The 27087-nt window shown below is 34.7% G+C and overlaps 1 protein-coding gene across 6 annotated transcripts in view; it reads right to left on the bottom strand.

The window, feature by feature from the left end:
• SPAG16 (sperm associated antigen 16) overlaps positions 1–27087 on the bottom strand; it is a 913718-nt gene that overhangs the window by 481431 nt on the left and 405200 nt on the right. For all 6 annotated transcript variants that reach the window (XM_026492020.4, XM_057304555.1, XM_044381193.3 and 3 more), the window contains one exon: positions 5980–6123. In XM_026492020.4, the coding sequence (XP_026347805.1) occupies positions 5980–6123 (144 nt within the window). The remainder of the gene's footprint in view (positions 1–5979; positions 6124–27087) is intronic.

Here is a 27087-nt window from a genome sequence, read left to right as displayed (position 1 = left end):
TAAAATTTCCTTCTTTTCCTTGTCTTCAAATAATTCCTTGAACCTAAAAATTAATTGATTTTTTTAAATAAAGTTTTAAAAACTCAGCCAATAGAACTGTTCAACATGGGAGCCCAAGGTAGAACTTCCAGAATTGTTTTCTTTTTTCCATTGTTATTAATCTATTCTGGGTTTCCATTCCATTGATTCAGTGTTGGTAATGTTTATTTTTATAGAAATCTATTATTTTATCAAAAGTTCCAAACATATACATATATATGACATATATATATGTGTGTGTATTTTTTTATCTCTGTGGCTTTAACTCCTCCCAAATCATAAGGTTTATATTTCTGTTTCCTCACTTTTCTTTTATCAGCAGTTTTTTGAGGTATCTACTTATATAGTTTCTTATTTTACTATTTCACTATTTTTTCTCAAAAAACCTTTTAGATTAATACATATTCACTCTTTTTATTCTAATTTAATTTATTTTTTTAATTTTTTTTATTTTTATTATTTTTTTAAATGATTTTTTATTATATTATGTTAGTCACCATACAGTACATCCCCGGTTTCTGCTGTAAGGCTCGATGATTCATTAGTTGTGTATAACACCCAGTGCACCATGCAATACGTGCCCTCCTTACTACCCATCACCGGTCTATCCCATTCCCCCACCCCCCTCCCCTCTGAGGTCCTCAGTTTGTTTCTCATAGTCCGTAGTCTCTCATGTTTCATTCCCCCTTCTGATTACCCCCCCTTTCTTTATTCCTTTCTTCCCCTACCGATCATCCTAGTTCTTATGTTCCATAGATGAGAGAAATCATATGATAGTTGTCTTTCTCTGCTTGACGTATTTCACTTAGCATTATCTCCTCCAGTGCTGTCCATGTTGTAGCAAATGTTGAGAACTCGTTCTTTCTGATAGCTGAGTAATATTCCATTGTATATATGGACCACAACTTCTTAATCCAGTCATCTGTTGAAGGGCATCTCGGCTCCTTCCACAATTTAGCTATTGTGGACATTGCTGCTATGAACATTGGGGTGCATATGGCCCTTCTCTTCACTACATCTGTATCTTTGGGGTAAACACCCAGTAGCGCAATGGCTGGATCATAGGGTAGCTCAATTTTTAACTTTTTAAGGGACCTCCACACTGTTTTCCAGAGTGGCTGTACCAACTTGCATTCCCACCAACAATGTAGGAGGGATCCCCTTTCTCCACATCCTCTCCAACAATTGTTGTTTCTTGCCTTGTCTATTTTTGCCATTCTAACTGGCGTAAGGTGGTATCTCAGTGTGGTTTTGATTTGAATTTCCTTGATGGCTAATGATTTTGAACATTTTTTCATGTGTCTGTTAGCCATTTGTATGTCTTCATTGGAAAAGTGTCTGTTCATATCTTCTGCCCATTTTTTGATTTGTTTATTTGTTTCTCGTGTATTGAGTTTGAGAAGTTCTTTGTAGATCTTGGATACCAGTCCTTTATCTGTAGTGTCATTTGCAAATATATTCTCCCATTCCGTGGGCTGCCTCTTAGTTTTTCTGACTGTTTCCTTGGATGTGCAGAAACTTTTAATCTTGATGAAGTCCCATAAATTCATTTTATCTTTTGTTTCTCTTGCCTTTGGGGATGTGCCATGAAAAAGGTTGCTTTGGCTGATGTCGTAGAGGTTGCTGCCTATGTTCTCCTCTAGAATTTTGATGGATTCCTGTCTCACATCAAGGTCTTTCATCCATTTGGAGTTTATTTTTGTGTATGGTGTGAGAGAGTGGTCAAGTTTCATTCTTTTGCATGTAGCTGTCCAATTTTCCCAGCACCATTTATTGAAGAGACTGTCTTTTTCCCACCGGATGTTTTTTCCTGCTTTATCAAATATTAGTTGCCCAAAGAGCCGAGGGTTCATTTCTGGGCTCTCTGTTCTGTTCCATTGGTCTATGTGTCTGTTTTTGTGCCAGTACCATGCTGTCTTTGTGATCACAGCTTTGTAGTACAGCTCGAAATCCGGTATTGTGATGCCCCCAGCTTTGTTTTTCCTTTTCAACAGTTCCTTGGAGATTCGGGGCCTTTTCTGTTTCCATACAAATTTAAGGACTATTTGTTCCAGTTCTTTGAAAAATGTCCTCGGTATTTTGATCGGGATAGCATTGAAAGTGTAGATTGCTCTGGGTAGCATGGACATTTTAACTATGTTAATTCTTCCGATCCATGAGCATGGAATATCTTTCCATCTTTTTATGTCTTCCTCAATGTCTTTCAAGAGTGATTTATAGTTTCTAGAATAAAGGTCCTTTACGTCTCTGGTTAAGTTAATTCCAAGGTAACGTATGGTTTTTGGTGCTATTGTAAATGGGATGGATTCCCTAATTTCTCTTTCTTCGGTCTCGTTATTCGTGTATAGAAATGCAACTGATCTCTGAGCATTGATTTTGTATCCCGCCACGTTACTGAATTGCTCTATAACTTCTAATAGTTTGGGAGTGGCTTCTTTTGGGTTTTCCATATAGAGTATCATGTCATCTGCGAAGAGAGACATTTTGACTTCTTCTTTGCCGATTTGAATACCTTTGATCCCTTTTTGTCGTCTGATTGCTGTTGCAAGGACTTCTAGTACTATGTTGAATAATAGTGGCGAGAGTGGGTCTAAATTAATTTCTATTCTTCATTTATTCATTCTTTTGCTTTTCTACATTTTGTTGACCAGTTGTAGTTTTTAATTTGAATTTATAATTCACTAATTCTCATTTTTTTGGTGTGTGTTTAATAATAAAGCAGTGAAAGCTATGAATTTTACTCTGACTACAGCTTTGGTTACATCTTATACATTTGGTAAGTATTGTGGTACTGACTGTTCACCAACTAGGTAGTGACAGTTTACAGTTCCTCTGTGACTCAATAGTAATTTACTTTTTAATAATGCAGGTTTTATTTTATTTTAGTTATTTATTTTCTTTTATTATTAAATCTTGTTTACAAATTACAGATTGTGTAATTATATTCTGAAGAACTCATTTGCACTAAATTTTTGGCTTAAGATTTATATGTTTTAAAACAAAACTAATAATAAATGTTTTGAAGTATCTATATTTTCTCTTCATAAAGTATAAAGTTCAACATATACTATTAAATAGACTTACTAGTTTATTAATTCCTCTAGTTCCATTGTAGCTTTGTTTTACTTGAAAGATTAAAAACTGAAATAATCTTTTGACTCTGATAACTACAGTTTTGTCAGAATCTTCCTGTATTTACCAGATCTTTTGTTTTATATATTTCTACATCATATTACCTGAATCTTCAAGTGAAAAGTCATCTTCTCATTTTATTTTTTTCATCTGTCAATCCTTCTTTGCCTGATATTGATATTTCTATGACTGTTATATTTGTTGTTTATGCATTGAAAAGGTCTACTATGGCAAGGGAAATAGGACAACAAAGACTAATTTGGGTAAGTCAGGGTATACAGCTGTCATATCACATAGGATTAACCCCCAAAAGAAATTTGAGTTATGTCATTGTGGAAAAAGAGACACCGCATTGAATAGTAATCAGGAAGACATCCAGTTAGAAGTTACATAAGTTACAGTTCCTAGTTACAGCTAAGAACAACTATAATTAAAAATTAAATAAAGAAAATATACAAGTTTCTTTTCCTACGTGAAGAGCACAGGGATCACGTATGTTTCAGTATATAGTGTGTCCACTCTGAGCCTCTTCCAAGGGAGTAGAATCAAGTAGAATCAAGTTGATCACACATACGGGCTCTGAGAAAGACTTCAATTGCATTCACTAGCCAAAATCCAACTACATATTGAAGTATCATATTTGAATCAAATTTATTTTGTGTTTAATTTTTAAATTATAGATCAGTATACAGAGAAAGAGAAAAAATATTACCTTCAACAATAAACAACTTTTTACTGACCCAATTACCTTAACTATAATAAAAATCAAATGTCACAAATTTAAATTTCAGAGAGTATAAATTTCAAAATTTAAAACATAAACATTATATATATGTATATATATTATATATATATATATATATATATATATATTACACATATATTATGTGCATATGGCCTTCAGTGTTGATTTGCATTCTAAAATTTTGAGGTTTTGAATATAAACTCTTTCTTTGATATTTCTACCCCAAATATAAAAGTCTTTTTCTTGTTGTTTCTAACAATCATTTATCACTTTTCATTAATCCTACAAAAAGAACACTTGCTATTCAATATCTCTCACTTAAAAACATTTAAGTAGTAGTTTCTCATTATTTTTACCCTATGCACTAGGGAAAAAAAAAAAAAGAGTGTAGCTGCATTTTACTACAATTCTGCCAAAGAAAGTACTGAATGTAAATTCATATTATGAGTGAATAATGATGTATTTCACCTCATTTTAATTTCAATAATTGAGTGGGAAAACAGGAAGATCTATTAAAAGGACCTTGTGCTGGTCAAGCACTAATGAGAAAATCTCTGAGTCGCTGGCTGCCATGGTAACAGGGCATTATGGAAACCTGATTAGCATGGCCAGCAGCTACAAAAGTGATAGACTATACTACTAATTGTGTTGTCTCTGCTAGCAAGATGGGCTTTATGTTCCTAAGGGGTGAGGAGTGGCATGAATCTGTTCATCTGTATACCAGATATGAAATGCACTACATGTTTAAAAATTAAGTTCACACACCTAGTACCAAAAATAAATTACACTTTGAGGAGCTTTTCAAAAATTAAAATAAATCAGCTCACTTTTCTCATTAACTCACAAATTTCTGAACAATTTGGTTTATTTTTATTTCAATCTAATTTCATTTACATTCAAAAGACAAAGATAGTTTTAAAAGAAAGGGAATTTTGTGAAAACATGAAAATAAATCAATAGAGTCCTCCAAAGAACAAAATTTCTCAATGGAATAGTTTAGAAATTGTATCAAGAACTATGAGCTCCAAGAGTACCTAGACCAGAGAGTGTTAGAGCCAGATGCAACAGTGTTTACAAATGTCAAATATAATGATGAACGAGAAAATATAGTCAGGATTGGGGGTAGAAGTTGCCCTCAGGAACAAGTGTGGACAGAGCTTTCTGCCACTAGAAATAAAGTTATCTGTGTGTTTAACAATGTCTTTACTTCTGTGCCCTTAGCCTCTGGGTACCCAAATACAGTGAATTCTGCAATTACAGGGTTTGATGCTTTCACTTTTGCTTTGCTCTCTTTAATATCTTGAATGTCATTAAATTTTTAAAGAAACTGATCGCTACCTTCTGATCCTTTTTGGTAGATAACTTAATTCTAAGAGGAAAATCTGCAAGATTAAGAGAAGCAAAGTAAACACTGGCATGTATTCTTGAATAGAAATCATGTGCCTTGTCAAAGCTTGTGTGTACAAGGAGCATTAATAGTGCTTGTCCTGGGATACTTATTACTTTTGTTAAATGTGTCAGCATATGGACTAATTTTTACATGTTCCAAATATCAAAAGCAGTCAATCTAAAATCAATATAATGAAAGTCAAAAAAGCATTTATGTACATGTCTCAAAATTCAGTGGAGGGTGTGGGGTTCCAGAGAAAAAAGTGTCATCAAAGCCAGCAAAGTATAAACTTTCATTTATACAAGATGACTAAGTCCTAGAGATCGATTGTGTATCATAGAGTCGACAATACTGTATTGTATACTTAAAAATTTCTAAGAGGGTAGATGCTACATTGAGTATTTTATAATAAATAATAATAATAATGTGGGTGGGTGGAAACTTTTGGGGATGATAGGTATGTTTATGGCATAGATTATGGTGGTGGTTTCAAGGATGTATACTTACTTTCAAACTTACCAAGTTACATGCATTAACTTTGCACAATTTTTTGTATGTCATTCATACTTCAATAAAGTAGTTAAAAAAAAAAAAGCCAGTAGAGTGATAAAACAGAGTAAAGAAGTGCATTCCTGGAGAGAGTAGGCAGGTTCAGGGAGCTGTGTGTACTGACCTGGGATGGAAGCAGCAGTTGGAAAGCCAGTCGGTGTGGCCGAATCCTGTGAGAAGCACGTTGCCTTTGGGGAGCCCCACCAACTTCCAGAGGCGGTCCTCCCCACAAGTGACTAGGATGTCTTTGCGGGGGTGCAGGATGATGCTACACAAGGGGAGACAAGAAAATACTGTTACGGGGAGATCACAGCAAATGGTTCCATATTATGAATAAATGAAATGACAGCATTTATCCCATTTCAGCGAGGTAGGACTGCTCGCAGAGTGTTGGCTCAGAAGTCAGAAGAGCCAGGTTCTATGTCCTGCCTATAGCTCTTAATGCTTGCAGTTTTCTGATCGCCATCAATCTAACAAACTTCTCTGGATCTCAGATTAGTCATTTGCAAAGTAAGATCATTGGTTTAGGTGAAAATCTTAATCCTGACTTGAAAACAATAATTTTGATTTTTCTTTTACAGAGGAAAATCTATGCCAGTGATAATTGCGTTAGGATATTTGGACCAGTAGCCATGCTTATTATAGAAAATCAAGATTCTTTTCAGACTACAGTGTATCTTAAATCAGGCATTATCCAGGAAAAGATCATGAATCATAACCACATTATCATAGCTCTATAACAAATACTATAAATGAAACATTAACTCCATGGCCCACTATCTACACAAAGTGAAGAAGCTCAAATTCTAAGCTAATATGCCACTTAAATTGGCTTCAGTCAATGCACAGTACACAAATTACGGTAATGAATTCAGGATGCATAAGGCAATTCCCACTCTATAAAGGCATAGAGGGAAATGAGAAAGAAGTATGTAAAATTAATGATTAACACATTAAGCAGTATTATTTGAACTGGGCTATGATCATTGTGGCTATTTAAATATTGGAGTTAAACCATTCTAAAATCAAGAGTCTACAAGGTTAATGCCTGATATTTTATCTATGGCAATGCTTTAATCTTATTTATATAGAGTTTCATCTATGCTTTACAATGTAATAGGAACAAATGTGCCCAATGTTAAGCACCTATTAAAATACCAGCCTATATATTACCAACAAATTGTTCAATTTCAACATAGCCATCTCATATCAAAGACATAATGCATTTACTTGCCTATATAGTGAAGTAAAACAAATAATGACTTAAAAAATAAAAATTACACATTCATTTCTCCTGCAGTCCATTCTACGAATGGCCTTGTTCCTTTCTTCTGCAATACAGAATTTAGGAAAACAATTTCCCAAAGACATCATGGTCTCAGTCCACACCTACATCGCTAACTCCAGAGCTTACATGAGAGCAAAACTTTCCTCATTATGGATCCCTTCCAGTAATACCATTAAATCCCAAAATTTGGGGCTGCAAAATTATGTCCTTGTATTAGACCTATACAGTTTTGGAAATCTGCTGGGGTCAGTCATTGTTGGAAATATTCAATTTACAGGCAGGTAATCACTACAAGCAGGACCTTCTTTTTAGTGAAACACTGCTTCATTTTTCTCCAGCATTCTGTTGCTCAAAATAAATACAAAAGGGAAATTAGTCATTTTGCAATTCATCACAATGGTGGTTTGTGACTTTCAGAAGGCCAATCCAGGAAAGGAATTTATTACAGCTCAAATGTGGTAGAAGATACATTTATAGAACTTAATTAGAAGAAAAATATGATGAGAGGTAAAAAATGTCAGATTGAAATGAATTCTATATTCAAACACACATAAGAAGGCAAACCAAATCCTTGAAGCTACTGAGTATGATATATGTTGGCTCTAAGCTTTCCTGGCAGACATGTGCACACTTGACTAGATGATAAATTACCCTCTTTAAGTAAGATAACTAAAATCATTGATGTTTTTACGGACTTCGAAAGATAAGTTTCCAGGATGACTTTTGTGAGGGGAGCTATTTGTAGGAGTTAAGAAAAAAATATAAACACAAACTCATTGGTAGTTAATCAGTTTTGAAAGTGTTCTTCCAGACTCTTTCTGATCCCTTCTACTTTGGGGCCTCCTTCAAACCACTTGTAATGTCTACTTCTACTTTGTATGGTCTAATCCTATCATCATAATCTCAGGTTTCTTTGTTCATAAAAACCTTTTCTAATAATGATTCTTTTTTTCTTTTTAAATATCTCTCATCTATAAATGAGTTTTCTTCTAACCATTCTGGACAAATTTTGATCAAGCACAGATATTCTAGTTTTTAAAGAATATATGTTACTTCATCCATGAAATGGTCTTTTTAAAAATATACATTTATCTCTCTATGAAATGATCTTTTTAAAAATATACATTTATTTATTTATTTTAGAGAGAAAAAGGGAGAGACAGAGAGTACATGAACAGAGGGAGGGGCAGATGGAGAGGGAGAAGGGAAGCAGACTCTCTGCTGAGGATGGAGCCTGACTCAGGGCTAGATCCCAGGACCCTGAGATCATGATCTGAGCCAAAATCAAGAGTCAATCACTTAACCAACTGAGCCACCCAGGAACCCCCATCCTTGAAATGGTCTTTAAGTAAACAGAAACATGCCCAGCATATACAGATGAGAATGTTTTCATTAATAATCAATCAATCAATACTTGTTATTGAATTGGTCACTGAATAAATATATCAGCAAAGACTGGGTCATAGTGATAAAGACCCCTGATCAAGAGTAGCAAATCCCAACTCAGATCACTCTGTGTGATCTTGTTATTTTCTGGAAATTGGGCACTGGCTAGGTTCAGAGTAGTGGGGGATGAATGAAAGATGTTTGAGAAAGAAGTACTTGTGATCTAAAGCAGAAGTTGGACAACATTTTATGTAAAGGGCCAGATAATAAATATTTTAGACTTATGAACCATATGGTCTCTGCTGTAACTACTTGACTCTGCCATTGTGGAATGAAAGCAGCAATAAACAAAACATAATGAATAAGCAAGGTTGTGTTCCAATAAATCTTTATTTACAAAACCAGGTGGTGGGCCAGATTTGGCTTTTGGGCCCTAGTTTGCCTACTTCTGATGTAAAGCATTTGCATGGCATGAAATGGCCTAGTGTTTAAGAGTGTAGGCTCAGGAGTAAGATGTGAGTTTGAACTCTTGCTCCAGTGTTTACTTGCTAGGCATCTTCAGATAAGTCACTTCAGTAGCCTTTTCCTCAGCTTCCTCATGTGAAAAATGAGAAGAATATAGTATTGACCTCATATAAGTAAGTAAATACAAGTACAGGACTTAGAATGGTGGTAGGCAAGTAACGAACACTCAGTGAACACTATCACAGCACAGAGTCCCTGAGGCCAGAATACCTAGATTTGAATATTGGCCTACAAATTCCTCAGTAGCTAATTACATTGTATAGTGTACAGTCTCAGTTTCCATATTTGTAAAAAGGAGGGACTCATAAACCTCATTCACAGAGGTGTTGTGAGGATAAAATAAGTTGATATATGTAAAGTGGTTAAACAATACCTGAACATGGTTGGCTTTTCATTAAAGTTAGCTATTATTATTCAACACTATTGTACTTCATTGTAACCCAGCCCTTCATGTAGTTAACTTCTATAAACCATACATGCTTCTTTTAAAGAACATGGGTAGTAAATTTAGTACTTAAAATTGTAGATACTTAAGAGAGAAATGATGTTTCCATATGGCTTTGACAGACACTGGCTACTGCTGGGCTTTATATGATGTTAAATCATCTGGTGAAAATGCAGCCCCCACACATAATACTTTCACTAGTAAACATAATAAAGTTTTGTGGTTATTTCATGATATGACTTTTAGAAATGCATTGAGGAAAATAGTAGACAGTATGTATACACTGTCTATCTCTGTCTTCATGTATACAACTGGCACAAAGTAGTTGTGGGCCATGTGGGAAAGCCTCTGCTAGGCCCTGGGCAACCTCAGATAAGAACACAGTTCCTCTCCCTAAGCTCTGTCCACAATAAGTGTCCCTGTCGTAATCATAAAATGACTTTGCTTCTCAAAGATGTCTTCCTGAAGTTCTAATTAATAAGAATAATGAGCTCTTACTTAATATCTTCCTGGCACCTGCCCTAAGTGCCACAAAGTCATTTTACTTTAAACTTTGAATATAAGCTTTCTGCTTCCCTTTAACTTACTATTAATTATAATTACAAGATTCGAAGACAAAGGCCCTGTCACCTCATTCCCAAGTTAATAAGCTTGTGACTAGGGTGGAAATAGTACAAGAAAACATCTTAGGGCTTTAAAAAAAGAAAAATGTGGATGAATGCCAGTCCTGCTTCTTCATCAAGTCACGTTCTGATGAAGTATCCATAAAATGTTTTGTTAAACAATATCCCAGGCAAGTTATATAAACTATTATGTTCTATGGCAGATTTTTCTTTTATAATAGGACACATTCCTTATAATAGGCCGCATGATATATACTTCAAAAGCTCGCCTCTCTAATTGAAATTGTTCTTTCCAGTAGTGGCATTACACAAGAATATTTTGGAAGGAATATGTGTAGGTGTATGGCGAACACTATTAATTATCAGTAGAGTCGGTGACATAAGCACCACTGTTAGACTTTTCAAAGAGAAGAATATTAATCCAAAAAAAGATTGTCACAAGAAAGACTAATTAGATACCCCTGTCTTCACTTTAGGTTATTCAGCATTGTAAATGTTTCCTTCACTGCAGTTCACAGGCTCTAATTATTTCCAACACAGAAGATGCCCAGTAGTTTGAAAAGGAATCAATATCAAAATGTGTGCCCCATAAACTTTGGGTGACCGCTTATCTACTTATCCTTAAGGACAGCACACACTCACACATGTTTTTATCCAGCTTACCAGGACAAGTATATATAAAAGACTTGTCTCATTGTTACTCAGCTAATAATTGCATCTTATAATTGGATATGCTTCAGGATTTACAAAGCACTCTAATGTGCAACTTTTTTTCATTATTTCAACAAATATGTATCAAGAGCCTATGATGCAGTGTGCAAAACAGACAGGGGCATCACCCACATCACTTCACTCATTTACATGTGAATGGAGGGAAACAAACAGTAACAATAAAATAACTGAACAAAATAATTCAGCTATAAGAAAAACATAACAAAGTGATATGGCAATGATTTGTGGGGAGAATGTCATTTTTGATGAGGTGGTTAGGGGAGTCCTCACTGAAGATGTGACATCAGGATGACGAGAAGGAAGAGGCATCTATAGGATGATTTAGGGGCAGGTGGTTTCAGGTACAGGTGACTGCATGTGCAAAAGCACTATGGCTGAAAGGAGCTGATGTATTCAATGGATAGAAGGAAGGTCAGAGCGACCACAGAGAGCAGGCAAGGACTGTGTTGAGGATGGATGAGGAACAGTAGAAAGACAGGACCAGATCATGTAGGGCCCTACAGGCTGAGAAAAGAAAACTAAAATTTATCCTAAGATCACTGAATGGTTTTAAGTAGAAGAGTGGTATGTGGTTAATAAGTATTTAATAGCTCTCTCTAGCTGCTGTGTGGAAAATGAGAAAGGACAGAGCAAGAGAAGAAACCAGGACATTTAGCTAGAAGTATAACAGCAGTAACCTAATAATAATGGCTTTAGATCCATTTAACAGATAGCTCCTCATTATTATGACAGATATCACTTTAGTATATTAACAGTTTCATCATTATCTTTAGGAAGAATCAACTCATAATTATTCTCACCAATAAAGAATATTAAATAATTAAGTGTACTTTAAAAATGCCAAAGTAGATGGAATAAAAGTCATAAAATAAGTATGTGCACAAAACAAAATAATTAGAAATCTGTCAAAATAAGATATCAAGTCACATTTACTTTCAGAAGTCAGCTAAGAAAATGTGAACATATTAATACTTCCCTGTCACTTTAAGTGTAAAAACTGTGATAGCATAGAGTTTATTCAAAGCTAAGTCAGATTTATATTGTCAAGTTCTGGAAAGTAGCATCTTCCTTTCATTTTTACTAAATAGATGGGGAATTTTCATAGTTTATAGATTTATTAACAATGCCCTGGAAGGTAGCCAGAAAAGCTAAATTCTTTTTATTTTTCTTGTTCAATGTTCTTTCAACTTCATACGTACAGTAAATATGGAGTACGGTGGCATACCAAATAGCCTTCCCTTTGTCCTGCTACCTGGCGGGTCATGCTAATCCAACCATCAACAGGTAAGAGGCAGGGAGGACTGGATGTGTGTTCCGGGTCATCAGTGGTAAAAGGCCTTCACCGTGACTTAGATTACTCAATAGATATTTGAAAGGCCATATACCAAAAGAACAAATTCACACACACGTTATGTAACATCACGCATATAAGCAGTTCATAGACTAAACCTGAATTCTTTTTAATGAGATGTAAATTGTCTGGCTTTTCTCACCCCACATGAAGAAGCAGTTCCATACAACTTTTCCAAAAATCTTTCTTTTCTTTGAATTACATGGCACAAACATATACTTTTAAACTAAAGTATTAGTTTAATTTCAAATATAATCAGTTTTCTAGGAAAAGTTTTCAGGTTAAAGTCCAATCTTAGCTAATCTTAATTAAATTAATTCAGCTACTTATAAATAAGCATAATACTATTTTTGTTATACTCATATCTATAAACTAATATAAATGCTCCATTTAGATTTGTATATTTGTGTTTTAATATGAAAAAAAATCTTGAAATACACATGCAAAGGTAAGATTTTCCACTAACACTCAACTCAAAGGTCATTTATGAAAAGTCAACATACATGCAAAAATGCAGGCTAATAATCTTTAAAAATGTCCTATGACATCATCTGCACATCTGGATGTCCGTGTTTCACAGGGTATAGAATGTTCCCACTCTGGTGAGTGCATAAGCAATACCATTTCCCAAATATCTTTCAAAAAGAAAATTCTTAAGGCCTGGGGACCAGGGGCCTTGAACAAAAGTCATTTAAATGTATTATGTCTCTGCTTCTTCACATCAAAAATGTGATGTCATTTATTCTGTCTCCTTCACTTTATTCTTGCTTTACTTACCAAATAATAAAAAAAAAACTTAGAAAAGAATACTTTTTAATCTGAATAACACCATTCCATTTTCTCCAGAAGTTGCTGAACTTTAGAATATATGAAAGACTGTTTCAAAATACAGACTCAACTAAATTAAATTTATAAACTCCAAAGACAAAGGAATCTAGGCCCTGCTATTCAGGTAAATGGAATGAGGGAGATCATCAAAACAGGTTAACTGTTTCCAGATTTATGAAAATACCTCCTGGAACCTTCCTGTTACTTTAGCAGCTGAACATTTTATGCTACATAGTTTTATACACACTGTGCTTCCTGTTATGAAATCGCTGTAGTTCTTTATGGTTTAACAGGTTTGAAAGTTACATTACACATTTATGTTCTTAAGAAACCCATTTCAATAATAAAGTTTATTTGGTTATTTCATGTTTCAGCAATTTACAAGAACTCTGTGTAGCTATGAATATAAAAATTTTCCATTTCACATCTTAGTATATTAGTGACACAGAGTAGATGCTTTTTTAAGCTAAAGTCAAACATCCCCATGGTAAGAGCTCTATCATAAAATCTCTTTTCCAGGAGGATATTTAAAAACATAATGTAGATATATAATCAAGGAATAATTGGAAGTATTACAACTTAAGACAAGGAATTAAGGTAAATTTACATGTACAGAATTCTGTTCTGAATTATTGGCCAACTTTGTTAGAAACCACCAAGCCAATGTGAAGATTATGATATTTAATTATTGACACCTTTTTTGGTACCTATTAAATAAATTAGAAAGCCAAAATTAATTATTTATGATTGTTTCATTATTGAAGAATACTCAGTAAAACTCCGCACTTTTTTACAAATATATTTTGGAATTTAAGGAACGTACTGAAATTATCATTGGTTATAGAGATCATTCTGACTTCTAATTTCTAGATTATAACATGTGCTAAGACTGATTCAGTTTAAATCACCCTGCCTCCTTTTTGTCAGAGACCATGTGGCAGGAGTGATGGGGACATCTTATCTCTGAGTTTGGCACTCACTGTGTGTAGTTGAGGATATTAGAAGGGAAGCTGAGGAGCTGTAGTGAGTGAGCCCTTGTACAGTTCCCAGTGAATGGGGGAGGATGAAGGAAAAAGAGTAAAACTCAGTTATACAAACATCTTAATAAAGCTATTTAGAAAGCAGAAACAAGTTAAGTTCAGGGTTGGCAACCAGATGTATACAGCCAGAACTGATGAATACAATGAAAACTGTAAGTTCACAGGGTGTAATTAGGTGGCCGATTGGGCCGAAGTGAGATCTGATAAACACATAAGATGGTGGCACTTAAACCCTAAAGAGGGACTGAGGTAGACAGAAATAGGTCCAAACAATGACAGATTAAGAAAAACAAGGAACAGACAGGAAATGAGTCCTGATAATTTGCCATGCAGTAGGATGCTGTTTTATCTTTTATTCCCATGAATATCTCTGCATCATAAATGCTGCTGACATCTTCCTTTCCATGTGAAAGAAACAAAAATGAAGAGGTATGTATTGGCTACTTGTTCTATATCCAATACCCAGTTTGGGTCAGAAAAGGGGACAGGGAGGGCAATCCCCAGCAGCAAACTGCTACAATCTCAGGTAAGCCCAATATTGCAATCAGAGCAGGAGCAACTGCACAGATACTCAATTCCATGAGTTATTATCTACTTTGACTTCTACCAATTCAGTGGGAGAAATAAAAGGTTTGTACCATTCTCAGTTATCCGAAGCACACAGTTTAACCAACTCTTTTATAAATAACTCAAATTACTTTCTTTATGCAACATTCAATGTCTGCAGCAGAGACTCTCTCAATATTATTCAAAGCTTCCCTATGCAATGTGGCTCTGCCTTCAGCTACTTTTCGCATTATGTGTGCGTGTATGCATGTGTATTGGCGTGTGTGTGTGTGTGTGTATAATTTGCTTATGTCTTAATGTTTTGTTTTTTATATTGTCCTTAGCAAGGAAAAGAAATTCACTATAAGAGCAACCAGGAGAGGTGGTAAGTGTTTGCAGCAGTGCTTATCAGACGAGATCGGGCGCGTTCAGGGTGGTATGGCCGTAGACTGCAGTGCTTCTCAAACCCTTAATCCTGCTTATTCAAGCTTCCCCTGTGTCTTGTTGTCCTCTCTTTACCTCACTCATGTAGGTATAAGAATGCATAAGAGTCTAAGGTTCTGTGTGCTTCTGCACTGTGCTTTATCTCTTCTCAATATAAGGTTTCAGTGACCTGTAGAATTTCATTTGATTTGATAACTTTACTTATTTTATTGTAATTATATTTGATATCTTTTCATCTTCTTATACAACAGATCAGCTGCTTCCACGCCCCTCCGCCCACACTTTTATCAATATTGTTAAAGCATTAAAGCAAAATTCAAACTGGAGGGGAGACAAGAATGATGTGGGCAGATAATCATGGGAAATAATTTATTTTGGGTAAACTTAGGCACTGACAATTCTGAACACAAAGTTGCAAATATATTAATGAAAATCACTTTTATTCTAGAACATTTTGCCAAAAGTAAATTATTTTGTTATAGCATGTTAGAAGTTTGACCGAAATAGAAGGAATTTCATATGTCATGATAATTTTCTTTTTTGGTTAAGACAATCACAGCAATAGTTTAAGCAAAGGAGCTCTATATAGCAGTTACTCCAAAGGTTCTGTGGTCTGTGTAACTGGACTTAGCATTTGAAAGATATCTAAGCCTCGGTTTCCCCTTTAGTAAAGTAAGAATAATAAGTGTCTTCAGTTCATATAGGGGATTAGAGTAAATAATTCACAAAGAGTTCTTAGTGTAATTCCTGGTGTTCAATAAAATTAACTACTCCAATTATTTTAAATAGCTTTGAGAGCTCTTTCTCACGTAGTAGATATTTAGTGAGTTATTGTGGAAAACAGAATTGTCTCCCCAATATGTCCATGTCTGGAGGGGGAGGTCATTCAAAAGACATGAGCGTTGGTTGACTTGTGAGCTGGACTCAGGCAATCACAGCCTCCTTATCCTCTCTCCAGTCCTTGGAATGTGGGTTCTGTTTTCCTTTCCCATTCCCAGAGCTGCTCCAAGAACATGCCCTTGAGACAGTGATGTGATGTTGAGAACACCTGCATGGTATACATGACTGAACCAGGTAAGTCCTCTATATAAACTTTTAAAATCAGGCAGGTGGGCTCGGGAATCCACTGGTATTGTTGCCACTCAAGACAAGCATTGTATGTAAGTTCCCTTGCTTATTAAAACACCTACCACCCTGGAGTGGGCTGCCTCTTTCTTCAATATCTGCCTGTTCTCTAAGTATGGAGATTGATTTCAGATTACACCCAGAAAGCTTCAGAGGAGCTTATGAACCAACAATGTCCAAATCCCTAGAATCTGGGAATATGCTTACAGTAGGAAAAGTATCCGGGAGGGTGGGTCTAATATAATTACAGAAGCCATTAAATACAGAAAAAAAATGAGACAGAAGCGTTAAGTTAGAGAGATTCAAAACATGACATTTGACCCACCTTACTTGCTTTGAACTTGCAGGAAGGGGAAAATGAGTCACGGAATCCGGACAACCTCTAGAAGATGAGAACTGTTCTCAACCTGGCAGCCAGCAAGGAAAAAGGAACTTCAGTTCTACAAGTACCTAGAACTGAATTTTGTCCACCATCTGAATGAGCCTGGAAGCAGATTCTGAACAAGAACACAGTCCTGCTGGTGTTTGATTTTAGCCTAATGAGATACTAGGCAGAGGACCCAGTGAGCCTGCCTAGACTTCTGATCTATACAACCTTGAGATCAGAAATGTATACTGATTGAAGTCACTAAATTCTGTGGTAATGTATGATAGCAACAATAGAAAACTAACAGTCTTACAGTGAGTAAAAAAGGAAATTAAATTTAATTCAAAACAGTATTGGTCTATTTCATGGAATATGAAATTATAGTTTCTAATATTTTAAATTTAATATAAAGGGGTCTCACTGATTTAGATCAGTTGTTCCAACAAAAACAAATCCATTAATATTTTATAATTATATTATTTTGTGTAAAATTAATCAAAATTCTAGTTGGAACACAGTTTTTTGCCAGGACTGATTTTCTTGAGATTTTTATCAGTCTTGAATCACACAAGAACATTGTAATTAAGTCAGAAAAACTATAGGCAAAGAAAGGTATGTAAAATAAGTTACTTTAATTTCCTCCCCAATGAAATGTTAAAGTCCATCTTGTTCTAAGAGAAGTTTCTTAGGCCCTTCTGGCAGTTAGTTTTAATGGGACTATATACAGAAACATAATACATTATTTTATACTGTACCACATTATATATATGTTTGTATGTAATAAACTTTTCTTCTCACAGCTTCAACTGTTTTTATCAGATTGGAAAAATATTTGATTGCCAATAGTAAGTTCTCTTTTCCAAAAAAATAGATGTGATTTTTAGTAACTTTCAACCTTTTGAAAAATCACAACAATTTTTTTTTATATTTGTGATAGTTAATATATTTTAACTTGTGAAAAATAATTAAGACATATTAATTTATCTCACTAGAATCTAACTGACTAATGACTATGTTTTGTAAAGCATAGCTTCCCCCCCCCCAAATAAACTTTGCTTATTCTATGATAAAAATATATGGCTCTAAATAAAAAATATATATATAGCTAGGAATTACTCTTAAAACTTTTTTCTTTTCCTTTTGTTTAGCAATATCAATAGAAGTAAAAATATCTATAAGAATAAACTGGGTCTTTTCATATAGTTGCAACTTTACAGTAATAGTTTCACTTTATCTCTGTAAAGAAGATGTGATATATATATATATATATATATACACATACGATGGAATATTAGCCATCAGAAAATGAAATCTTTCCATTTACAATGACGTGGATGGAACTAGAGGGTATTATGTTAAGCGAAATAAGTCAATCAGAGAAAGACAATTATCATATGATTTCACTCATATGTGAAATTTAAGAAACAAAAGAGAAGCATAGGTGAAGGGAGGGAAAAATAAAGCAATATGAAATCAGAGAGGGAGATAAATTACAAGAGACTTTTAATCATAGGGAACAAACTGAGGGTTGCTGGATGGGAGGGCAGTGGGGGGGTAGGGTAACTGAATGATGGACATTAAGGAGGGCACAGATGTAATGAGCACTGGATGTTATTTAGACGGATGAATCACTGAACTCTACCTCTGAAACTAATAATACACTATATATTAATTGAATTTAAATAATAAATAAATTTTAAAAGTTTCATTCAAATTTTACATTTTACATTCTTCTGAAACGTGTTCACCTCTGTGTAACATAGACAAACATCAGCTCTTGAGACCATTGCTGTTTTCTCTACCATTCATTCCTGTGTTCAATCCCTTGGCAATGTAACTTTGTAGTATTGCTCCCAACTGTGAATCTGGGCCTGACACTGCAGCTCACACTAACCAATGATATATTAGTAAATGTGGCACACCAAGAGGCTTGAAGAGTGTTTGCATGAATAGGCTTGCTCTCTCTTTTTCTTTCTTATCATCATCATGAGAAGGACCATCCAGCCTGATGGGGGATCAGAGATGCATGGAGCAGAACAAAGATGTCCTAATTTTTATCCCATACCAGATCAGCTGCTCCACACATGTGAGTACAGTCAAGACCAGAAGAACCAACAACTAGATACGAACAGTATAATTGCCTAGATGACTACCTCAGGTGCCTGAGCATTAAATACTTACTGCTGTATATCACTGAAGGCTGATGGCTTTCCCTCCACCCAAATTAAGATGAAAAAAAGTACCGATATTGATGCATTATTTTACACCTTATACTGTTTGAGACATTCTTTTTATGAAATCAGGAAAAAAAGGCTTCTTTTTACATTTTTCCTATTTACTGCTATTGAAATAAAAATATTTCTTGCATAAATAACTTCAAGTTTATCATTAAATTTTGTTTTCTTTATGACTAAGAATAAAATAAAATATTAACAACTTAAACACTTTTTCCCCCACTTATTATCGTATGTATTCGTTTTCTGTGGCAGTTTGAATAAGAGAAAGTGTTCAAGCTATTGTATAAATCATAGCATTTAGAGTCATGGTCATTGGACTTTAAAGCCAAGAGGACGTCCCATTTGGATATATACCATGTTATACATGCATTGTGAAAAACACTGAATTCCAGCATCATTCTTCGCTGCCACTTAGTAAATATTTGGGAACCTTGTCCTGTATTTTCAATTTATCTGTGTTGCCATGTATGCAAAATTATTTTATTATTATCCTATGACAACCTTTAATTTGGAAATAAAATCAATTTTAAGAACAGTGACATAACATGCAGATGAATAAAATTGTTTTTAAAAATATTTCCTATTTATTGCATTGCTTCCCCTTTGCTGGTAAAATAGCAAAAATTTGATCATAGCCTTGAATATTTAAAACTAATTTTAAAAAATAATCTATCCTTCTTAGAGCCTACAACTTACCCATAATCTATTAGCATTTATTGACTACATAGTATGAGTTCAAGATTTCACTAATCAACAGAACAAGGAGAATATAAGATACCCTTCCTGTGTTACTGGATTTGTAATCTGAAGCATTCAGTTTAGTTTTCTGGAAACTGGTAAATACTGTGAATATTGTATAAAATGATTTTCAAATTTCATGTGAATTAATTTTTTGACCTAATAATCTTATATACCTGTTAGAAATTCCAAAACATTTTGCTGTAACTCCCTAAAGTCTTGTTAGAAATCAGAGATAACTGAAATCACCATTTTCATTCCTTTCGATCAGTTATAATCTCTCTTCATCAATTACCACCAATTCCTTGTAATTTTTGTTCTTCTTTGACTTCATCTTTTCCATCTGATTTTTGAATCTTAATGAGGCTGAGACAAAACTCTTGCATTGGATAGTCTTCCCACCTAACTTTTCCCATCCATTATTTCAGGTTTCATTTGGTCATGCTCCTGAGTTGTTGGAAATGTCAAGAGAAGTAGAAAATCTTTATGCAAAATGAGTGTTCCTTGTTCTAATCCTCTGTTCTCTGACAGTCTGCAGATATGAGGACAGCAATTAGAAAGCAACTAAATCCTTGACCTTTAGGTTTTAGCTTTCTTATTCCTAATGTTGCTGCTACCCAAACCTGCTGCTCTGAACTATGAAAAATCTACAACTTCTACAAATGGCTCTAAATAATTAAGATTATTATAATTATCAAATAATAATTATTACTACAATAATAAAATAGAAGGAAGCCTGTCACCACGACTTGTGTTTTTAATGAGGAATTTCCTTGAAGGCTTATACTCCTGGCCTCTCTCCACACCATCATTCACTCCTGAGATGCAGGAAAAACTTAATCTGTATGGCCACATGGCAACTTTGGAATAAAGAGGTAGCTTTACAGTGTTCAGTTCCTTCTAGCTTCTGTCTCTTCTCTTCTCTGCCTGTACTGAACACACTTTTTCAGCTCTTATGTGCTGTACGTTGTTAGGATAGGCCCTTGTGTGATAGGCCAGTTATCACTCAGCATTACCTGTACCCCAAAAGGTTAGCCTATTTGCAAGACTGGAGTAGTAGGAACCTCCGTGTGACCACATTTCAAAATACCCTTCTAATTTAACTTTTATCAGTAAAGCTAGTATTTTATCTCCATCTTTTAGAGTCCTATGTTTGGGTCTCACTGAGTTCTTGACTTGATCAAGGAAAAAGAGTATGTGTTTATGTTCTCTAAATTATAGATCTTAAGAAAACAACATGCTTAGCACTTGGAAGACTAAAATAACATGTTTTTCATAATCTTGGGCATAGTGAATTTGATCCTAGTAGTAGTAACTACCTAGGTAGCTTCTAACGTGTCTTGTGCTTTTAGGTTTGCTGCTGCTTTTACACACTTGTAAATGGTTCTAATGTGGGTCAAATATGTGGATTAGTAACCATTGGAATATATGGTTCTCCACGACTAGCTACATAAAACAATTTTTCAAACAATATGAAACACTAAACTCTAAAAATAAGCTTTTTTTTTAAGAAATTACTTTTAATAATAAGCTTTCTTGAGATATATAAGAAACAAGGCTTTTCCTTTCTAGAATTTTCTTAAGACTTCTAAAGTAATGTTCTCCATACTTTAAAAGAATAACCTGGGTTACCTGTCTGCACATTTATTCCCTCATTTATAGAACATGAATGTTGAGGCATTAAATAAAATTTAAATTAAAATACATAGAAAGCACTAAGGAAAGCATCTGTCAAATATTAGGTGTTCAGGGGCGCCTGGGTGGCACAGCGGTTAAGCGGCTGCCTTCAGCTCAGGGCGTGATCCTGGCGTTATGGGATCGGGCCCCACATCAGGCTCCTCCACTGTGAGCCTACTTCTTCCTCTCCCACTCCCCTGCTGTGTTCCCTCTCTCGCTGGCTGTCTCTCTCTCTCTGTCAAATAAATAAATAAAATCTTTAAAAAATATATTAGGTGTTCAATTCAATGTTATTATTATTTTATTCATTATTTCCACACTTAGGAATCATTTTCAAATTTCTCAGCAAATGAATTTTTAAATTTTAAACCAAATAATAATTGAATTTTAAACATCTTTTCAATTTCTTTAAAAAATATCTCATTCTTCAAACTTATAAATGGTGCTTAATGGGACAGGGGAAATGTCAGATGGTTATCAGCTGATGTTTTCAGTCTTTTAATGCTCATTGGAAATGTAGACTCTAATGGAAAAAAGTGATTGATAGATTCTTCCTTTATACTAACCCACCCAATGAACCATCACTATGGATCTCCTTCTAAGATTTTAGGCAAAGGCTGGAAAAGATCCAAAAGTACTGATCAGTACTTTGCTGCCTGAATGCAACACAGAATTGTTGGTTTTCTATTCCCTCTTATGACAACAATAATATAATCCCTTCCCTATCTTTGTCATAGCTAATCATGAAAATTACTGGTTTTAACAGAGTACAATGGTCAGGAGTGGGGATGAGTGCTATTTTGTATAAACATTTCTAATAATCTTAAAGTCACTTGAGGATTTTTTTTTTTTCAGGTACATTAGTTTTGCCTCTCAGCTTTCCCTGGAAATACAGAAAACTTACATGTTAACATCAGAGGAATGTTGACCTCCCCATTCAATAGCCATTCAAATGCAGAAAGAGATGAGCATACTACACTAATGCCTTATTTTTCAATGTAATGATGTTCTACAATATCCAGTTTGGATATTAACAAAATGATACTTTGGCAAACGAGGTGTTAAACCTAATATGTCCATCTCTTCCTACTAAAACTCACTTCCTTGGTAAACTTATCTAAGTGGCAAGATATATGCAATGCAATCAGATATCTAAATACTGATGTATATATAACTTTTTTGGTAAAAAATATAGACATACAATTTCTTACCATTAAATGAATCATAAAAACAAAAACTAAAGAAAACAAAGACAAGACAAATAAAATGCCAAACAGTTCTGCGGAAATTGACAAGAGAATAAATCTACTTTCAAAATATACAAAAAACAAGTGTACCATATATGTACCACAATAGTAATATATGCTATTTGGATTAAGTTCTTAGTCCCTTACTTGTCTTAGTAATCCAGTAGATACTTCCCCATATTAAAGAATTACATTTTGTAAGATTCTAAAGCTTTGTGAATTCAGGAAATTAAATTATAATCTTTAGAACAAAATTCAAAATCCACAATTTTTAACTCATATATTATATTAAGCATTATAATGCTTTCAAATTTTGTTAGCCTTAAAAATAGTTTTATGACAAACACCTATTTTATAAGACTATAGAAGTGAATGTAAATTTTTAATTGTGAACTTAAAAATTGTTTAGCAGTTGTATTCCATTCCATTTTGGCCACTAAAATGTTCTCTGTTTCCTACCATTAAGCAAAGTTAGATCCTAAAGAATGTAGAGATTTCAGAGAAGGTTTTTTTCCTTATAAATATAACTTAGATTTTGGTTATATAAATATTTGTGGCACTAAGCAAAAGCCCCCAAACAGTAAAATACATAATTTATTATGAGGTTTGCAAGTCTAATAATGCATGTATAATTTGACACAATGAACGTAGCTACAATTACAGTCTACAAGAAAGAGCATTCCCTGTACTTAAAAAATAAGTCCTCAATTACCAAATAAGATGCATTATATTTCATTTACTTTACGATGTAACTCTACTTTAAACCTGAAAAGTAATGAAATCTTAAAAATACATCAACATTTAAGTAAAAATGCAAGCATGAAAAGAGTAATGCTAAGCTCATGAAAATTATTGTTGCAGTTAAATGATTTTCAAATTTTAAGTCTTTCCATTAAAGTGATTATTTCACTCACTTTATTAAGGAAAAGATTCTCCTGGGGGGGGGGGGGGAATATCCATCAGGCAAATAAGGAAGCAAGTAAGTAGACCAGGGATCTAAAATGAATGTGAGTCCCTTCCTTTCCTAGCACCACCACTGTAACACCAAACTCTTTTTGTGCCCAATCAGCTTCAAGCCAAGTGAAGAAACAATCTTGCCAATATAAGTCCTTCTTTACCTGTCAATTGCTCTTATCCACAATTATCATGCTTATGGGTATTTTTTTTAGGAGTGAGAGGGGCATAACAAAAAGTCTTTTTCTCTCCCATCTAAGGACAATCTATTAAAAAACAAAAACAAAGCACAATAATAAGAACAAAACTCTTTTTTTCCACTGCAATAATTAATGGAAATGTTTTATACCTAGGTAAATTAGTTGACAGCAAATGAACTTCACCAGAGCCATAAAGTCTATCTGAGACTTTAGCAAAGGCTATGTTTTTAGACTGAGAAACATTTCAGGACCTACTATGTACTATGTCTCAGCACATCTTTTTTTTTTTTTTTTAATTTTACTTATTTATTTGAGAGACAGAGAGAGAGCAAGTGGGGGGAGGTACAGAGGGAGAGAGGAAGCAGACTCCCTGTAAGCAGGGGCTCAATTCCAGGACCCTGGGATCACAACCTGAACCAAAGACAGATGCTTAACCAACTGAGTCACCCAGGCATCCCTCAGCACATATTAACTCATTTGTAATGATTATTATTATAGTTTCTGGTAACAGTTTCCAGTATCTATCAAACTACACTACTCTCTGCTTCAAAAACAAACACGATAACACACACAATGTACTTCTCAAGCTTACTGTTTTGTTTCTGTACTCAGTAGGGCTGCCTAGTGATACCTTGCTTTTTGCCCCATAACCCACACACTACCCCTCTTCCCATTCACCAATCCTTGCCCTATTTAAGACTTAGAAATCCTGTTTTTAAGATTACTTCTTCCAAAAAGGCTTTCCTGGTTTCCTCTAACTGGTTGTCTTCTTCCACATATGAGATTCCAGGGTATTTATTATGTACATTTATGGAATTTACCTTACTCTGTCTTAAATGGAATCATTCACCCTCCCAAATTAATGAACAGTGATCAAATTGTCCAAAATTCTAGATGATTTTCCAATGTCAAGCAACAACTATTTCATTTCTCACTCATCTTTTAAATAACTTCATATCACAAGGGAAACCAATGCAAGAGCTTGTCACAGACCGGAAAAAATAAAAGTTTCTGTTTCATTTTGGGTAGCTCATTGCCTCCTGAACAAGCACCATCAATTTCAGGCATCTTATCCACTATCTAGCTAACTAAACAGGACTATATCTTCTAGATGGTTTTGTCTCAGTTGTCAAGGTAATTGCCTCCATTCTTTTCTTCACTGGGTAATAGAGACCTGGACTTAATGTGATTATTATTAAAGCCAGGTGATAAAAAATATTATTTCTCTACTCAATTTCTTATCAACATCATTTTAATGTGCATTCCTAATTTTCAAGTGCGAAAAGATTATCTAAGTTTGAAACAACAAAAAACATATCTTCTTTCAGAAATGGCCTGATTTAGAAGCCCTCAGGAACCTCAAGAGTAATTATAAAACTGGAATATGGAAAGTTTACTGAGCATATGGCTTTCTCTTTAAAGATATTGCCAATTTAAATGTTCTTTTCCTACCTCTTCTATGTTTCTCTCTTCTTTTTCATTATATGAAGAGCCTTCCCCTTCATTTCCCCCTCCTCATCTCCCTCCTACAGCTGTTAGCGGGAAGTCGCAAATTTCATTTCAAAAAAGATGTTTGAAATGGTAGCTCCTGAGAAAGTGGGTAATTTCCCACTATAGGATTGTTCTGTAGTATAATCAACCTCTGAAATTTCATTGATGGATGACACGGTTGGATGCATGCCACACACTGTACACATCAACTTTACTGCCACGCAACAATAATGTCACATTCTAGGTTGTGAAATATGTTCTCTTTTAAGGAAATTTGCAATACATAATAAAAAAGAACTCATTTTAGAATTGTTGATTTTGGCTTAGATGCTCTATGTGAGAGAGCTTGCAAAATGTTTTAGAATTTTGCAACTTGATTAGCCTTCAGAATGTAAGAATCATTTCTTTTAAATCACTGTTATGTCTAAGATCCTGATAGGGAAAGTCTATTGAGATATTAGATTTTTTTTTTAGGAATTATTTGTGGCTCCAATAATTTTTTTGGGGGGGTGCAAAAGTAGGAAAGAGATCATGAAAAATGTTTCCTCATATATACAGAGAGAAAAAGAATATTTTTAATAACGTCATTAAAATTCTACATTGCAAGTATTTTCCTTTGGAATCAAAGAACCATATGAACAACAAAAGATTCAGGTAATAATAAATCTGGTGGCCATTCTCCATGTCTTCCTTCCAAGCTCTATGCAGTTCAGTGTTTTAAATGGGATCAGCAGCTGAAAAATTGTGGAATCTATAGTAGTAAACCAATCCATCTTAACAGAAATCACTCATTTAAATATGTACTTTGCAGTCTCTGAGGATTGGCTCCCCCAGTTATCCACAATGTCATTTTTCTTTTTTTTTAATAATATTTATATTGTTATATTAGTCACCATACAGTACCTCCCCAGTTCTTGATGCAATGTTCCATGATTCATTACTTGCATATAACACCCAGTGCACCATGCAATATGTGCCCTCCTTAATACCCATCACTGGTCTATCCCAATCCCCTGCCCCCCTCCCCTCTGAAGCCCTCAGTTTGTTTCCCAGAGTCCACAGTCTCTCATGGCTCATTCCCCCTTCTGTTTACCCCCCCCCTTCATTCTTCCCTTCCTTCTCCTACCGATCTTCCTACTTCTTATGTTCCATAAATGAGTGAAACCATACAATGTCATTTTTCTTTCTTTCTTTTCTTTAGTCAGAGCTTGGAAAGCTAATACACCTTCCTGCACTATCTTAATAGTAACAGTAACCGTGTGCCGTGGTTCTTCTACTCAGTGAGACACAGGCCACTCTTTCTTGAATATAAAGGCAGGGACAAGGACGAAGCTCTTTGATCTTTACTCCTTACCACCCTGCCCCCCGCCAGTCATGAACATGAGACCTAAAAGTACATCAATATGTTTTGTAACCATGAGGACAAAAGCAACACACTAAGGATTACAGTCTAGGAAGGAAAAGGGAGTCAGATGCCATAATAGTTTTGCTGAGATAAAGAAATCCCTGCATTTAAATGGCTGTTAGTTATTGTTGCCTCTTGTCAGCAGGATGCATTCTAACTGATACTCAGTTTGGCACCTAAAAAATACATTGCTATAGCGTCAAAACATAAAATGTATAACTGCTGCAGTAGAGAAGACACATGCTATGGGCCCAAGAATTTTAGATTAGAAAGTTAGTAACACTGGTAATATGCTGGTGAAACATTTGCTCAAGCCCACCAATGCTATATGGAGACCATACATTTATCAACAGGACACATCAATGGGTACATACTTGTGTCCCTGTTATATTTTTAAAAATTACTTTCAAGCCTGTGATTGCTGGATATTCAATATCACATTTCTAGCACCTCCATAGATACAACTGAGCAACACCACTGAGTAAGGAAGATGGAAGATACTGCTCCCAGGGTTGCTATTATTTTCAAACTAGCAGCAGCCAATTAAATGGACTTAGCCTTCTGGCCACTGGTGGTCTTCCTT

The sequence above is a fragment of the Ursus arctos genome, unplaced genomic scaffold, assembly GCF_023065955.2.
Source record: "Ursus arctos isolate Adak ecotype North America unplaced genomic scaffold, UrsArc2.0 scaffold_1, whole genome shotgun sequence".
Lineage (NCBI taxonomy): Eukaryota > Metazoa > Chordata > Mammalia > Carnivora > Ursidae > Ursus > Ursus arctos.
This window is presented reverse-complemented; position numbering and strand designations above follow the sequence as displayed.